Source organism: Sturnus vulgaris, chromosome 22 (genome assembly GCF_052056855.1).
Source record: "Sturnus vulgaris isolate bStuVul1 chromosome 22, bStuVul1.hap1, whole genome shotgun sequence".
NCBI classification, from domain to species: domain Eukaryota; kingdom Metazoa; phylum Chordata; class Aves; order Passeriformes; family Sturnidae; genus Sturnus; species Sturnus vulgaris.
Genome location: NC_142264.1, coordinates 6,884,656 through 6,902,020, shown reverse-complemented (window position 1 = coordinate 6,902,020; position 17,365 = coordinate 6,884,656). Strand labels below are relative to the sequence as shown.

Below are 17,365 nucleotides of genomic sequence, written 5' to 3'. Positions count from 1 at the left end.
TCACCCAGCGCTACTGGAAAACTCAGCACCTGAGGCAAAAAGACAAACTCAGCTTTGCCTTTATGATTTTGGCTTTCTCTGCTTTAGGGACTATGTAGAAGGGTCTGAAAGATGAGTGAGTGAAGATTTAGAGGTGCTGCTCCTCCTCTGGCACCACTGAAGGCAGCACCAGCCCAGTGCAGGGCACAAACTGCAGGTCCAGCTAAACAACCCAACACATCCCATCTTCCAGCATCTGCTGAGCCTCTGCTCTGGTGAAACATCTTCCAAGATGGAAATCCCAAAGGGAGAACACCTGGGCCCTGCACCCACCCTCCACCTTTTCTGTGTGGTCTCACCAAGGAGGGATCAGTTTCACTCCCCAAGGGCTGCCATCCCCTCCTGTCCTCCAGCAAAGCTCAGCATAGGCTGCAGGAATAACTCAACATAAAGCTGGCATAAATCTCAACAGAAGAAATATCTTTTATCTTTAACCATTTACTCCCAGTATAGGAATAATGGTAGTTCTTTTACATTTACATATAACTCTTGGTTGTTTGTTTGATTTTTTTTTTTTTTTTTTTTTTTTTTGTATGTCTCTTTGTCTTGGCACCTGCATAGCAGAAAACTTGACAGTTCAGTACAGAAGTTTGCCCCTCTCTCTGCTCCTCCCTTGATTTCCTTTGCTGCCTCTGAGGACTCGCAAGCAACACCCCCAAGGTCAAGAGAGAGTACGGTGTAACCCTTTTATGACGGATTATAGAAATAACAAACATGCCTGACAGTTTTATACAGCTGCTAGAACGGGTTTAGTTTCCAACAAATGAAGAATTTCCTCTTTTTTTTTTCCTCTTTTGTATATTAATTACATTTTACAAATCTTATTTTTCCCCTTTCATTTCCTTTCTGTTCCCCCCGCTTTTCCTTCTTCCTTTTTACTTTTCTTTCCTCTTTCTTTTTTCTTTTTTTTTTTGTTTTGTTTTCTTTTTTTTTGTGTTTATTTATTTTTATTTTTTTTTTATACAGCAAAAGGATCGATCACCAAGGTGTCCATTGCTAAGTCCAGGGTTAGCAGAGTTTGGCTGTCATCTGGTCGGACTGTTTGAGGATCTCGGTGTTGTACAGGTCCAGGGCGTGGTTCACTCGGATGATCTCGCTGTTGGTGAGCTTCAGGCGGTGCTTGAGCATACAAGAGAACAGATCCAGCTGGGGCTTCCCCGGGGCCACCGGAGGCGCCAGGCGGTTGATTCGGTCCCGAATATCCAGCAGCAAGAGCATGACGGAGGAGGAGGAGTAGAACTGCCCGCCCTGCGTGTAGGACTGGTTGACCTGCTGCACCGCGCTGCGCAGGAGGTCGGCGTTGAAGCGCAGGCTGTAGCCGTAGACCTGCACGTCCGAGATCTTGATGTAGAACTGGCGCTTGGTGGGGTCGGAAAGGTCCACGGGCCCTTGGCCAGTCTCGTTGCGCAGGAGGGAGGGCAGCCGAGTCCGGCTGCGTAGGTAGATGTGCACGGTCTCAAAAAAGGTTTTCCACCGGTTGCCCAGCAGCAGGGTCCAGTTGTAGCACTGGCTGTTTTGGAGGCGGATTTTCTCCCAGCGCGGGTAGCCGTACTCCCCGAAGGGCATGTTCCAGCCCTCCGAGTGGCTCCCGCTGAACGGGTTGACGTAGACAAAGAACATGGGGTCCAGGCTGCTGTTGCGCATCTGGCAGATGCGCATGGAGATCCCGATCACCATGTGGATGAAGTCCATCCGGTTCTTGTTGCTCTTCAAGGTGAGGGACATGCGCTTGCGCCACCGCGGGTCGAAGAAGGTGTCCAGGCGGATCTCGTTGCTGATGAAAGTGGTGTGCACGTACAGGCGAGAGTCCATCTTCTGCAGCAGGTACTTCAGCTCCAGGTCCTGGAAGTCCAAGTCCGTCTCAAAGCTGATGAACTGCTCGCTCCGCTCCGAGTCCACGTTCTGGGGCTCGCAGCGGCCGCGGTAAAGCTTATAGCCCTTGTTGCACGAGCCGCAGAGGGAGATGTTGGCAAGGCTGCACATGGCACAGCTGTTGTTGCCCCCGATGATGCAGGGGATGGGGCGCTGGCACAGACTGGTGCCACCGTGGCAAACGCAGCTCCGTTGGCTTTCCAGAAAGGTCCCCCAGAACCCGTTCTCGTTGCAGTAGAGCAGGGACTGGACTCGGGTAAGCCATTCCTGTATCGTCCTGCAGGTGAGAGAAGGAAGAATTAGCACTGTAAGGCCTCACAGGCACTCGGTGTTGGCATCTGGCTGGAGCTACAGCGTTTTCAGGGATATATCTGAGGCAGAGCTCTCGGAACATCGATGCCCTGCTGTGGCATCTGGGAGCTATTCCAGTCTATTTCTAGCCTGAGTCTTTAATCTGCTGTTTACTCCTTTGGTGATGAGCAAAAGCCTTCTAAGAAATTGCTACCAGTTAGAAATGCTCATCTGAGCTCTCTCTCTTCACTCTGCTCTAGGAACCAAGACATGTGTCCTGCCATGGATCCCAGCAGTGCCACAGTGACAGGGGAATGGAGCTGATCAAGCCATGCCAGAGGCTGTGGGGCTATCAGACATCACAAGGGCAGCAGAACTCCCAGGCTAGCAGGAGAAAACTGCTCTTCAGGTCATTCATGATTGCCCCCACCCTCTAAAAACCAGACCCATCACAGGACAGGCAAAGCAAGCAGCAACCTCTGCTTATGGTGCAGAGCTCAGAACTGTAGAAAAGAGAGTGGAAGCCAGGATGCACAGAGACAAAGCTGCTAAAACTATTCCTCCTTAAAAAAAAAAAAAAGCCCAGAAAGACTGCTGCTAATTAACCACCTATTGTAGTCTCTCCCTTAAAATGAGCCCCACTCACCCACCCCTGGGCCCCACCACTCCCACAGGTGCTGCATCAGCACCTTCAACCCCACATCCTGCAGCCCTGGAACGACCCCTAGATAATGACGCTGCAACCCACATTCACTTTTTGCACAACCCACTTGCCACGTTGCCTCGTTTCCCCCTTTTCCCCGTTCCCACTGCCCCAGGAAAGCTGGGTACAGCGACTCCTTTCTCAGCAGCCCTCAGCAGAACCCTCTGTGCAGCCGCTGCTCCCTCCCCTCCGCCTCCCCCTGGCTAATGAATACTTCATTGTCTCCTCTGGGCAAAAAGTTCTTGGTAGTGCTGCAGTGAGAGGACTGGCTAATGACAAATTAGGATTCAGCCCCTGTAGAACGAGAGGAGTGATTATGGACAGAGGCTCTCAGAGCTGGATTAGTGAAATTCATGGCACCTGCATCGCCTGACCTCCGAATAATCATTAAGCTGTAGGCTGTATCAAAGAAGGCATTAAATGATACAGCAGCAAAGAACAGCAAGATGATTAGGGGGAGGGAGCGAGTGGAGGGATGAGAGTGTAAAACAGAGGAAAGCACTGGAAGGAAAGAAATAATCAAGGAATCGAAGCAGAAAGATTGGGAAAGAAAGAGAGGAAAATGTGCAAATAAAAGGAAAAATGAGAGAGAAACACGGTGGGCAGGAGTAATGGATGGAGAAAGGGATAAACTGCAACAGCCACAACTGAAAGAGAACAGGCAGGAATGAAAAGCAGGAAAAAAAGGAGTAAAAAGAAGGGGGAAACAGGGCAAGGAAAGAAGGAAGGTCATTAGAAGAAAAATTTTGAAGTGTTGGATGTGGGAACAGACAATTTTCATATTCTGCCAGGGTCTCTTTCCCCTGTTCCCAGCCAAGAGGAGCTCTTCTGCTGGCAGAAAGGACAAGGCTGGCTGGGGAGCTTGGGAGCAAGGCAGTGACCTCCACAAATATCTGCTATAGAGGGAGACAGTGACAGCCCTGGTCCCTCAAAAATGCACAGGGCTCCTCTCAATTCCTGGGAGAGCTCTGCCTTGGAGAGAGGGGACAGCACAGTGCAGTGTGGCTGCAAAACACAGCCACAAGCTGACAGCAACCAGCATTTCCAAACCAGCCCAGGGGGCTGAGGCTGCCTTCTGCTCACAGGTCAATTTTTGCTCACTTTTCAGCAATACAAATGTTTTCACCCATCTGAAGCCTTGTGCTTCCTGTTTGGAAAGCCACTCAAATGCACCTGGATTTGTGCAGTGCTGGATTGAGGCTTTACACAGGTTTTAGGTGTTGATAATGCCCCTGAGTTCCTGGGCCAAGGACTGCCAGGCCATACCAGGGGACACAGTATAAATTAGAGTCAGGTGACCACATTCTGTCCATTTTGGGTGTGTTGTCTTAGGGAAAAAAAATCACTGGATAATTCTGTCCTTCTTTATACTAACAAAAAGTATATATATACCAGCAGAACAAAATGGGAAATGAATCTCAGCTAATATCTTGCAATGGACACCAGTGAATTTCTTGTTCTACAGATGAACTTTGTGGAGGATGGATGGGAGGATTTTGTGTTGTGTGTGTGTGTGTGTGTGTGCATCTTAGCTTTTAGCTGAGACACAAATAGGACTAAAAAAAAAACAAGAAGAAAATGAAACAGGAGACTACCCACCATCTGCTGATGGCAGCAATAAAGGATGTAATTAAATAAAAATGCAGAATTCAGGGCAGAGCTGGGCATTGACTACAAACATGACAATGGAAGTGTGAGAGAGTGAGAGAGGAGTAAAGTGGTATAAATTCCCCTATTTTTTCTTGCAACTGGGACAGGTTAAGAATATACACAGGGCCAGCCAAAGCCCTCCAGCTGACAGGAGGTAACTTCTTCAAACACACCCCTCTGATGGCTCAGGCTCATGGCATTGTACCTGAGAGGTGTCAGAGCAGGAGGATGCTGGAAAGATCCCCTATTAAACAGCTGAAAACCAGTACCAGAGTAGCCACTGATTTTCATTTAAAATATTCCCAGGCAGGTGTTGGGAATCCCCATCCCTGGAGGTGTCCAAGGAACGCTTGGATGTGGCACTCACTGCTCTGGTCAGGGTGACAAGATGGGGATCAAGCACGGGTTGGACTCACTGATCTTGGATGTCTTTTCCAACCTCAATGATTCCATGATTCTAAAGCGAAAATAAATGTGGCCAAGCTCTGAGTGAGAATTACTTTGCAGTGTTTTCTGACTGTTGCTCATTGGACATGTGGCTCCCTGGCAATGCTGGGAGCAGGGAGCCAGACAGATTTTTGGTTTTATTTGCAAGGGAAAAAATCAGGGACTTTAAAAATTTCCTTTCCAAACATACCTTTTAGTTTCCAACAAGTACTAGCTGCTCTGGAAGTACTTTTGGGCTTTCTGTACGGAACAGTGAAGTAAAAAATGCTATTTTTTTTCTCAGCAGCTGTGAGATGTATTTTGGCTGCAGGCCAGACCATGTATAACCCCTCTCTCCATTGGATGTTATTTCTATTTTACATCCAGTGCTTTAAAATAAAACTACAGGTGATCATTCGACCTTGAAGTTTTATTAACTGAGGAGTGGTATCCTTTTTAAACCAACAGATTTTCCTCTGTTTTAAACCTGTAAACTTTCCTGGGTTTTGACAAAAGAAGTACAGACCAAATATACTGTTATCTATATATCTACATATCTATATATCCATATATTATCTATATTTCTATAGGTATATATATAGATATGTAGATGATATATAGATGATATATAGATATATAGATTAGATATATCTATATATAGATATATGGATATATGGATATATGAATATATGGATAGATATATAGATATATAGATATATAGATATATAGATATTTCTGTCTCCTTAGCCATTGCAAAGGGTCATGGAGAATCAGCCTAATTGCCAGAATCCCTTCTCTTCCTTTCTTATCTTCCTTTTGGAAACACCACCTCTTCCTTTCCCTGAGGACAATCAACAGCAATCTCATTTCTTTTTTATACATTGCCTTTGAATGTATAATGCAGGCTTACAATTATGTGTATTAAAGAGAGAGAGGCTTGCTCTTAATAGAACCAGGCCATCCTTTCAGAGCCACTGGCATGCTTGATAAGCCTCTGTCATTCTGTACAGCAACAATTAGAAAATGAGAGTATTTCCCAGCTCTGTGAGGAGAAAGATGGGTAGCACCTCTTCCACTACAGAGCTCCTACCACACTGCTCCCCTGCCTAGCTGCAGATACAGAATGACAAACAAGAAAAGAAATGATAATATGCCTGCTGATGTTGACTTAAACAAATCAAGCACATCAGTCAGTTAAAAACCCATCTGCCATCATCCATTCCACCCTCCTTCCCCCAGATTTCATTGTAGTAGTTGGAGGCTCCCTTTCTGCTTGGCTGGATTTTTAAAATAGATGATAAATGCTGAAGACATATTTGTCTGAATGTTTTGGAGCAACCTGGTTGGTTGGAGATTTCCTTGCTGCTGCTTCATTTTGTTGTTGTTGTTGTTTCTGTGGCACAAATAAAAATTCCATGTTGGACATGCCTGTGGCTCCTCCAGCAGCCTGGTCAGAACAGCTCAGCCAGTTGGCAGGGATGGGCCAGGTTTAGGAAGACTCCAAAGACTTTATTTCATAATCTCTTACATTTAATAGATATTTCTCCTCATCCTTAGTAAGTCCATCAAATCTTTGTCTAGAAACATGAGATTTCTTGGTAATTAAAGAGGTATTAAGGCCCTAGAAGAGTTTTCTGAGCTGCACAGTGATGAAATGAAAAGTTAGTGTGTTCAGCAGCCAGGATGAGAGCAGTAGACAGCAGTCAATCTGTCAATTTTCTCTTGAAACTGAATATTTAGGTAATGAAGGAAGTGGACAAAGAGTTTCTCTCCAAATATTAACTTGGCCTGACCCTTCCAAGAGAAGCATGGAAGAAAAGGCACTTAAACTCTTTTTTTTTTTCCCCCCAAGATTTCCCATATTGCTTCAGTCCAGACAACGTAGAAAGACACAGCAAGAGATGTTTATTAAAATCCATATATGCAAGTCTCCAAAAATGACTTGAAGCAAACTCAGCTACAGGTTAGGGCTGAAAGTAGCCAGCAGGAGGGATTATTAGATATCAATAGCTGCTGTAGCAGCAATGGAAAATCTGCTCTCTCCACCTCTAATAACCTTGCAAGGCTTCTGCTCAGTGAGGTTTTACAGGTTCATGCTGCATCTCACAGCAAGAATGTGATGTATTCCAAGTGAAACTAAAGCCTCTCCTTTCACTCTGGAGAGTGAAAGTCACTCTGGAGAGTGAGGAGCAAAATCCAAAAATGGACAGAAGCACCTTGTGCTCCACATTTCTCTTTTAACAGCAAGTGGAGACTGAAAGCTCAGCTGTGGATCTTGAGGGAAAACCACAAAGTCTGCAGAACAGGCTAAACATATTCTTGAAGAACTTAAAGAATAAGTGATGCCCTTCCCCTGGGTAGGTAAAACCACACAGAAGGGACGTGAGCGTAGCCAGGAACGTGACAAAAGTTACCTACACCTCCAGGAATTTCAACCTGCTCCCAGATTTTCCCGTTTCCCCGCCAACACCCACACCAACACACCCTACCTCCACACACAGCCCGTTGGGATTGGGCTGAAGCCCAAGCTCAGCTCCACCAGCCCCCCTGCCCAGCTCCCCCATGGCCAAGGAAGGATGGAGTACCTTTCCCTAGGCAGCTGGTGGTTAGGATTGTGCCGGCACCGGACACTGAGGCCAAAGAGTTTGCGGGCAGTGCGCTGGATCTTCTGGCGCTGGGCTTCCAGAGAGCTCTGCAGCAGCTTGTAGCGGTTCTGCAGGTCCCAGTCGTTCCCCCAGTGCTGGTGGATGCTCCCAATGGTCAGGAAGTGGTTGCTAGGTAGCCTTTTCATGAAGGATTTAAACTCATCTGGAACACACACAAGAAAGGGGAAATACGGAGGTTTCCGAGCTGTGAGGGACTGTCTTAGTTTGCAATACAGGATGTGACCAAAAGTTTGTATTCTGTCACCATCTGTTGAAATCAGCTGGGGCAGTGATCCTGATCTCTGTGGGGATCTCTGCTGTTCATGTTCCAGCTGTTCACCCAGCTGTTGCAGTGTTCTTTATCTTCCCCACAGCCCATCCTCCCTCCAGGAGATCTCTCCTGTTCATGGCCATGCAGTCCCAGGGCAGGGCTGATCAAATTCCATCATCCCATTGGGAGATGCTCCAGCCAGGGCAGGAGCCGAGCATTTCCTACCCAGATCAAAGGGGAGATTTGGAACAGCAGAGCAGCCTTTTCCCACTGGATCCCAGAGGAAAACCAGAGCCTTCCACATCATCCCTGCAGCTTTGGAGGAAAACTGCACCTTGTGCAGGAGCCCTGCTCCAGCAGAACCACATCTGTCACTGCAGGAGGATGCAGCCACCATGGAATGGGACTGCACCAACCCTGACTGACTGACGGGGGCACCTTGGATTCTCACTCTGGCAGTGTTCTGGGTTTGTTCTCTGAAATACTGTATTTCTATTTGAATTTTCCTAGTAAAGAACTGTTATTCCTATTCCCATATCTTTGCCTGAGAGCCCCTTACATTTAAAATTATAATAATTTGGAGGGAGGGGGTTCACATTCTCCATTTTTAAAAAGAGGCTCCTGCCTTTCTTGGCAGACACCTGTCCTTCAAACCAAGACAGGGAGTTAGAAAGCTTTTCACAAAGAGCAGTGATGGACGAGGCCAGCAGCTCTGCCAGGGGAAGGTGATGTCCATTAACTCACTGGTCTGTCACTCTGCCCCAGGAAGTCTCCAATTCCATGGCTGATGGTGCTCCCATATAGGGAAAAAAACCGTATAGTGAATATCAAGATGAAACAACACAGTTAAAGTGTACAGAGTGGAGAGAAAAAGAGAGAAAAATTCTCTGGAACATGAAGTTATAGTCTAAGGGTTATAAACTAAAAGCTGGGAGTTGTAATCATTGTCAGTCAGAGTTCTCATTTACATTGTTTTTCAGCTGCTCCTGAAATGCTGTTTGTTGTTGAAGGCAAAGCATTTTGCTGTGTAATTAAAAAAAAAAAAAAGAGGAAAAACAAAGCTTAAAAAATTCCCCAGAGGAAAGGTTTGGATGCTGTTGAAATGTCCTGCTTTCACATTTTTTAAAAAGAGCATTCTGATTCTTACCTCTCATTTAGCTGCATTTGAAGTTAAATGAGTTGCATTTTGTAATGAGGAAAATAAAATAAAACAGTTTGCAGGGCTCGGGTGAGAACAAAAGGTGTCAATTTTAGCTAAAGGGAACAAATCCAATTGATCGGAAAATATATTGTTCAATGTTGCTGTTTGTTGTGTTTGTTGTTTTTTTTATCACTTTATATCCATTTTATTTTGTTTGATAATGAAAAAAAAAAACCCTACTGTTAGGCAGGGTTTGTTTGAGAGGTATTTTTTCATCACAATCAGAAATTCTAATACTGTTTTTGTTTCTGATCAGCTCCTCCTTCCTACCTGAGAAGGGTGGTTTGCTCAGACTGATTACCAGGCTAGGACATCCTCAGATGGGAAAAAACCAGATGGTTCCAGCTTTCTCAGGGAAAAATAACTCAATTTTTGATGCTAGAAAACCATATTTGACACAGTGAGACCTTGAGAAATGCAATGAGTGGGACAATAAGAACTCCATAAAATGCAATAACAACAAGAGCAATGTTTTGTACCAGGAGACAGAAACCCCACGTGCCAGCACAGGCCTGGGGGCTGAGGTGGGTCAACATCCTGTTCTCACTGGAAAAAAAACAAACTTCATACTGAGCTGAATCCAGCTGGCTGGGGAAGTTGATATTCACCTTTTCTTGGCACTGCTCCACCTGGGGCACCCACCTGAAAGGGATGACCAGAGCCTGGGAGGGCAGAGCTGAGAGACACAGGGCACAAGTTCTGCAGTCAGTGTGGGGAGCTGCATTGGCTTCATTTGGCAAAGAGGAGGCCAAGGGATATTTAATTACAGCAGCAGCTGCTCGAAAGATACTCACAGATATGAACAAAACTCCTCTTTTGAGAGACAGTTGCTATAACAAGGAGTAATACACAGTTTGCAGCTTGAGAAATTAAAATGATTTACTGAAAAACTTTGTCACTTGGAAGTAATGCAGCACTGGAACACGATCAGAGATGTATAAAAATCTCTCATTTTAGACTCTGCTAGACAAAACCAAGGCTGATCTGACCCAGTGCTGGCTCTGGTCCTGGTTCTAGAGGGAGGCTGGACTAGAACCCTGCCATAAACTGCCCAAACAAGCCAACAAGATGTACAGCCATCCTTCCCTCTACGTTATCTGCATTATTTCTGATCCTTTCCCAATTTTTTTTTTTAATTCGTTCATCCCATTTTCAGAAGGAAAAGGAGAGCTTGTAAAGGCTGAAATCTTTTCAAATAAAAAGAAATAATCCATAGAATTAGTGGAGAAAATCAGTCCAGATAATTTACATCCTATAGTGCAAAGTTAAAGATATTGGCATAACAGATTTCCTATTATTCACCGACTTGCAGTTCATGCTTAACAAAGGATATCTGTGCATTAGTCAGTCTCATCCTGACACGGATGGTAAATGGATGTTCACATCCTACTCATCACATGGTGGAACCCAGCTCCTCAAAAATAATCATCACTGCACTTCCAACATCCGTGGGACATCTGCTTGTCTCTTTTCTCCCCCAAAGATCACCGAGAGAATATTTTTTAGTCATCTCTCAGGTTTTCACTTTGTTTTTAATGCTGCTTCCAGTGCCCTTCTCCTCCCCAAACCCGACTCTGTGCTTTTCCATGGGCCTCTGAAACCACCATCACATATAATTGCTTCTGTTGACCATGCTGATTACTCCGGGTACCTTTCAGCAGTAAAAGCCTTGCATTTGCTTCCCGCCCCTTATAAATCAATTTCCTCAAAAGCCTTTTTGTGCAGGAGCCCAGGCTCTTTTCCCTCTGATGATGAATGTGCTACATTTTTCATCGAGACGGGCAAGGCAGGAATTTCGGTGCAGTGTGCACATTTTGCTACTGCAGTGCAACGTTGGGGGAAAAACAAATGAGCAGCAAATCTGGCAAAATAAAAGCTGGATGGAGTTGTTTAAAATTAGGGTGATGAAAAAAAAAAAAAAGAAAAAGTACTTTAAAATCAACATAGTTTCTTCATTATTTACATTTATTTATAACTCTGCCGGGAAACCCGTGGTATGGATGGGGACATTCCCTGTTTCTGGGAATAGTTCATTCTTAACCCTGAGAATTTCCAATTAATCAACAAGTCTGTTTGCATTTGTTGTTATTTTATTCCTCTGCACAGCAAACCTGGCTGATGGCTGGAACTACACCTCCCGTGATGCAGCTTGGCCCCTCTTTGTGTTGAGTCACTCCCTCCCTAAGGCAGTCCCATGGCAGTGACTCAGCATCACAAGTGGCACCACAGGGAATTGGCAGGTCAGACATCTCTTTCACAGATGAAATTTTCCTTTTGCCAGTGTAAAAAAAAATTAAAAAAAAATAAAAATCCCATTTACATCAGAAAGTAATAGTCTTGAATAAACCAACAAATTAACAAATAAAACTCCACCAAATGACTTAATTAAAAAGTTGGGGTTTTTTTAATCCACAATCACAGAATTTTTTGACCAGGCTTTCTAAAATGCCAAGAATAAGGCTGTGTTACTTTTCTCAATATACCCACCAGCAGTGAAGCACAGGGCTAAAAACCCCCTGAGTTCACTGCAGCCTCCTTGACTTTGAAGATACTATTCCAAATCACAGCAACCCTTGATTTGCCCTGCACGATTTTTTCAAATTAACAGAGGATCCAACACAGACCAAAAGCAGAATACAAATGTTTTGGGCTTTCAGTAGCTTCCTGTTCAAAATGGTATTTGCTTTCAGAGCACTCCTGTGCCTTTCAGTCCACTTTATTGGAAAAGCCTTCAGATGTCATCAGAGATTTCTCCTCTGCTGTTCATAATGAAGAAAATCCTCTAGTTATTGGGAATATTTATTAAAACAAAGAAGCAAAACACTAATACTGCAGTCTTTTGTGATAGCAACTTCCATCTCAAAGGATAACTTCACGCATGATGCATCAAAGTGATGAATCAGATGCAGCAGCTTTAGACATAAAGATAATCACTCCATCTAGCCCTGAAAAGCCTCCAGTCCTGGGTGGAATATGGCAGAAATTGCACTGCAATATGTCACTTTAACATGGCAAATGAAAAACACCTTCCCCCATTGAACTCTCAAGGGGAGGGAGCCTGAATAAAATTATCTACCCCAGCCTGAGCTTGGATCGAGAGCAGCAAGGACACAATGTGGGACTGGAACTCCCCTCTGCACAGGGCTCCCACCTTCCCAGTGCCTGGGCTGGATCCCTTGGGACGGGAAGGGTTTTGATGAGACCAATCTGTGGCTCTTGAGCACCTCATGTGAAGATCCTGTGTGGTTACTGTGCTAAAAAGAGAGAGAAAGGACAGCAACACACACGGACCTATTTGGGGGGAAAAGGCCAATTTATTGTACAGACAGCCCGGATTTAAAGTGTGTTAGTGCAGCCAGGACAGGACAGGAGCTCATTGGACAATTGGGAAAAACATCCTTGGGACAGCACCTCAGGATGTGTCCCACGGGAAAGACACCAGGGGTTAATGTTGGTGATGAATTCCACTCTGTTTGTCACCGTGTTGTCACCCTGGGAGACTCCTCCCTAACTGAAGCTGCAGTCAGCTTGTCAGCCTGGGAATGGAGCTGAGAGTCAGGAGAAATCCAGGCCTGGAAAGAATTTCCAAGCTGTAATTCCCCAGCTCTCTAAATGTGTGTGTCCACAATCCTGTCCCACAACTAACAACACATAACCAGTGGCAGAGCTGTGCTGGCAGGCCCTGCCAGCAATCCCTGTAAACTTGTGCAGCACTGAGCTGGCAAAAGCTCCTGAAATCCACATTTCTGGTTTGCCCTGGTGTTACCCACTCCATCCACAAACCCACAGGAGCTCACAGAAAACATCTGACCTGCTCCTGGAACTGCCCAGGGCACACGGGGGGAGCTGGTCAGGATGGTCATTAGCCTTGGGCCAGTAAGTGCCACCAGGGTGACAGCATGGGTGGGACATGAGGAGCTGTGCAGCAGCACAAACACCAGCAGGGGCCACGTGTTGAAGGATGAAGCAAATCCTCAACAGCCCTTCGAGGAAACATCACAGGCTGCCTTTAAAAAGGATTAAGGTGACCTTCAACATGAAGGAAATAAAACTTATTAAGAATTCTTCTTGAATTGAGCTAGATGGTCCTTTTCTCACAGTGTTCCTTCCTGACATGGAGATCTGGGCTGTTGTGACAATGATCATTGAAGAAAACATGTTGGAAAGTGGCTGCTTAAGACTGAGAGATGAGAGTCAGCACAAGGACAAGCTCCTGATGAAGTTCTGCTTGGTGCTGTGTGGTTTCAGGGCAGGCAGGCCACTTGTTAAAGGATAGAATTCACTCAAAGTGTTGCTCTTTCCTACCTCAAGCCCTTAGGAGTGTGTATCCTGTGAGTACAACACACTTACTAGGGGTAAACTCTGCTGACACCCCCAGCCTCACCTGGGGAGAAAGTGGAAAAGAGAAATGTTCCCAGCAGCAGACAGTGCCCTGCAGGACAGAGGAGTTATTTTCCCTTCTTCTCCTGCCTCAAAGGAGCTGTCAGCTGGCCTGTGTGCTCTTCTCCCTCTGAATTGCTTTCACCAAAGCAGAATAAAGCATTCATGCAAATCTGAAAAGCAATTTCTGCATCATTCATATTGTGGAAGTAGAACTATCAAAAGAGAAGTTTGGAGATGGTTTGGGATGAAAAATAAGATTTTAAACCAAACATACACTTCCATGGAAAATATCCCTGTACGCATAATTCCATGTGTGATGTGTGTTCCTGTCTGTGTGTTTAATAGAGGAAAAAAGGGTAAGAGAGGAAAAAACTCCCTCAAGACTAAGATCCTGGGTTTAGGTTCAAAATCCTCTGTTTTTTAGCCAAACTAGAGCATTATACTGAGGGAATAAAAGATTTGTACCTGATACGACCTGCCACGAATTGAAAAAGTGAGTTTTGCTCGGTTACCTGAATTCTCCAGATCTTTATAGGCTTCTGTCCAGGTCTTGGCCATGTTTGCCAGGGTGTACTCCATGATCTGGATGTCAGTGATGGGGCAGTTGCACTGGGGGAACTCCTCAGAGCACTGGCAGCCACACTGGCTGTCCCTGCAGATGTACTCGCCCTCCCCATTGCACATGATGTAACTCAAGGCAGACTGGACAAACTTCTCTTGTAAATACTGAGGGAAGATGATCTGGAGACCTGGAGAGAGAAAAATAGGGTTATGGGAGGGAAGAAAAAGTAAATAAAATAAAAAAGTATATAAAAATTTAAAAAATTAAATAAAAAGTAAGTAAAATTTTTAAAAGTCATTTCAGCTATTTGTTACTCTTTTCAAAACCTGTTTCATTAACAGTTTGGGAGAGTTATGGTGAAGAATTAAAAGCTATCGTGAATAAGGAAGGTACAAATTGCATCCCTCCAGGGTAAGTAGTGATTTAGCTGAGAACAGAGCCCATCTCCTCTGGGGAAAGGGTGACAAGAAACTTCCCCTTCCCCGACACCCTTTCATCCCAATCCCAGATCCCAGCACAGTACAAACACCCTGAATGCAAAGTCTCCCTTATTTCCAGGTGTGGCAGTTTTTGTCTCCTAAAACCAAGTGCTAGCTCAGAAGCAATGATCAATAGGCTTCTCTGACCTGTTTTGAGACACCAAAAAAAGAAAAATGCATACTGAAATGGAAAATAAGAAGGAACGGAAAACAGAAGAAAGGAAAATAACATGGGAGGGGATTTATAAAAGACCCTTGCAGAGTTAAGCACCCAGCTCCCACAGCATAAATACAGGAGTTGGTACCTGAGCTTTCACAGCTTGCTCCCTGCTAGCAAGGCTACTTGCCAAATCCTATAAAAGTGCAAATGGATTTAGTGCCCATGATTTCAGTGTTGCTTGGCTTACATTAGCACGGAGATCTATGCCCTAGTCCTTTCTCCTTGGCAAGAGTTTGTGTATCCATCCATCTGTGCAGGCACCAGTGTAAGCACACCTTGCTCAGGTACCAGGGGATGCAATAGCAGTTTAAATGTTTGCCCTGTGCAGTGTACGTGGTTTTCCATCCTGTCCTCCTCCAGGCTCCCTGTGGATCCCCCTGAGGATTCACAGCTGTTTGCTTCTACCTGGTGAGTCCTGCCTGTCAGCCCCTGTCAGTGTCTGTGGTGCACAGGACAGCAGCTCCAAGTGAGCCTTTCAGGGGACCCCACTTGGAAAAGGGCAGGGACTGGAGAGGCAGTGAGAGGAGTTTATGGCCTGAGCAGCAGCACTGAACTCTGGTGTAATGAAGGCACGCGGGTCAATTACCCATCTGTTTGTGTTTCTGCTGCGCTGAATTAACAGATCCGTGCCTGACAGCTCGCTGGAGTGGAATGAAAATCAGACAATAATTCAGAGGATGAGAGTGTGCAGGAATGGCAAAAAGGGTGGTGACCCCTTTCAGGAGTGCAGGCCCATCTCTGATGGGTTGTGTTCACCTCAGACAAGAGAAAAACAGCAGGTGGTGACCCTGGGACCCTTATTACCCTTTTGCTTTTGGATCCAGAGAAGCACCTCAGCCTTAATGAGGTCCCTCTGGAAGAGCAGGTCTGGGGGCTCAGGAGGCTGTGGAAGGCACAGGGAGCCTGGTTCCCTCTCCCCCTGCTCTGAGCTGCCCCTCTGCCTGACCTCCAGGCAGGATGAGCTTGGAGCACCCTCCAGCTGGGAATGTGTTTGTGACACTTGCACACAGAAGGATTTCCAGCCTGGCATTCAGAGCCTGTTTCTGTACAGATCCTGCTGCCTTTTCTGCATTGCTACTGGGGACTGGAAGGAAAACACAAAGAGCTGACCAGTGCAACATCCCTGCAAACACCTCGAAAGTGGCCTGCAGAGGATCAGCATGTTGAGGTCCCTTTGGTCTTTTCTGAGATGTGTCTCAACAAGAAGCTCAACAGATTTTTGTTTCAGATTCTCAACAGAATCTCAAAAATATTTCTTCCTGCTGTCTTCAGGAAGTTCTGAAGCTCTGTCTCGTCCAGGGATTGTAATGACAGGGCAAGGGAGAATGACTTTAAAGTGAAGGAGAGTAAATTTAGATTTGACATTGGGAAGAAATTCTTCCTTGTGAGGGTGGTGAGACACTGACACAGGGTGCCCAGAGCAGCTGTGGCTGCCCCTGGATCCCTGGCAGTGCCCAAGGCCAGGCTGGATGGGGCTTGGAGCAGCCTGGGACAGTGGGAGGTGTCCCTGCCCATGGCAGAGGATAGAATGGGATGAGCTTTAAGGTCCCTTCCAATCCTATTCTGGGATTCTGTTTTATCTGAAACAACAACTACAGAGGGATGGACCCTTGTCAAATCCTCACACTGATATTAGTGATGGTCCCACCTGCCAGGATCCCAAACTCTCCTTCAGGATGGATCAGTGCTATTGGAGAACTGATGCACAAAGGGGACTGGAGAGCCTGAAGGCAGCTGTACTCACTGAGCTCTCAAGTGATGATGTGCATTGACTCTTCATTCATGGTCTAGGTCCCATGAATGCATTTTCCACTCTGCTTCATGGAGGAGCAACCTGCTCTGGCTCTTTGAATATGATCAAATTACCTCAGGCTCTTAAGTTCTCCATAGTTTCTCTTTGAATTTTAACTTGGATAAAGCACAACAAGCTGTTTGGTCCCAGCTACAAATGATCCTGGCTTTGGAGATTTTTATTTTATTTTTTCCAGGAGGGAATAGGGGTGAAAAAAAGCAACTGAAGTTTCAGCAAAAGCACCTCCCATTGCAAGGAACATCCACTGTGCATTCCAGCAGATGCAGAAACATGAATATCCTGTAATCTCCAAAACACAACATGTTTTAACATTGCAGTGCTTCACATGGACACTTGCGTTTTGCCCATAAAACTCATGATTTCTGAAAAGAAAAAAATTTCCAGGAAAACGTCCTCTTGTAAGAAATAATATCATGTTTAAGGGGCAATCAGACCTCTGTACACTTAGCACCAACTCAACAAAGCACTTCTAGAAATACTTAACTTCATCAGGAAAGCAGTTTTGCTGGAACCCATCAGTTGCCTGGAGCATTTACAAGAAGCACACACTCAGAGCTGTGTTTGTGACAAGTGAAACCCAAATCCAGCCACTCATCAGAGCACCAGTGTGCACACTCCAAACACAGCTCCCTGACTTTCAAACAGGCTGCTGGGATTACAAGTGACTCACATCTTCCAGCCAGGAATTTCCTTATGGAAGAAATCAGTGTTACTGAAATACAGCTGTGCCTGTTTCCACAGAAGTACTTTTATATATATACACATAAATATTCACAGATTCCTCGTCATCCCCACACAAGGGCAGATTCA

At 45.4% G+C, this 17,365-nt stretch overlaps 1 protein-coding gene across 1 annotated transcript in view; it reads right to left on the bottom strand.

Moving 5' to 3' along the window:
* Positions 1-438: 438 nt before the first annotated feature.
* The window catches only part of BRINP1 (BMP/retinoic acid inducible neural specific 1), a 59,793-nt gene continuing 42,866 nt past the window's right edge, over positions 439-17,365 (bottom strand). The window contains exons 5-7 of the mRNA XM_014873291.2: positions 13,994-14,230; positions 7,567-7,789; positions 439-2,188 (exon numbers count right to left, since the gene is read on the bottom strand). Coding sequence (XP_014728777.1) covers positions 1,048-2,188; positions 7,567-7,789; positions 13,994-14,230 — 1,601 coding nt within the window. The 3' untranslated portion in view covers positions 439-1,047. The remainder of the gene's footprint in view (positions 2,189-7,566; positions 7,790-13,993; positions 14,231-17,365) is intronic.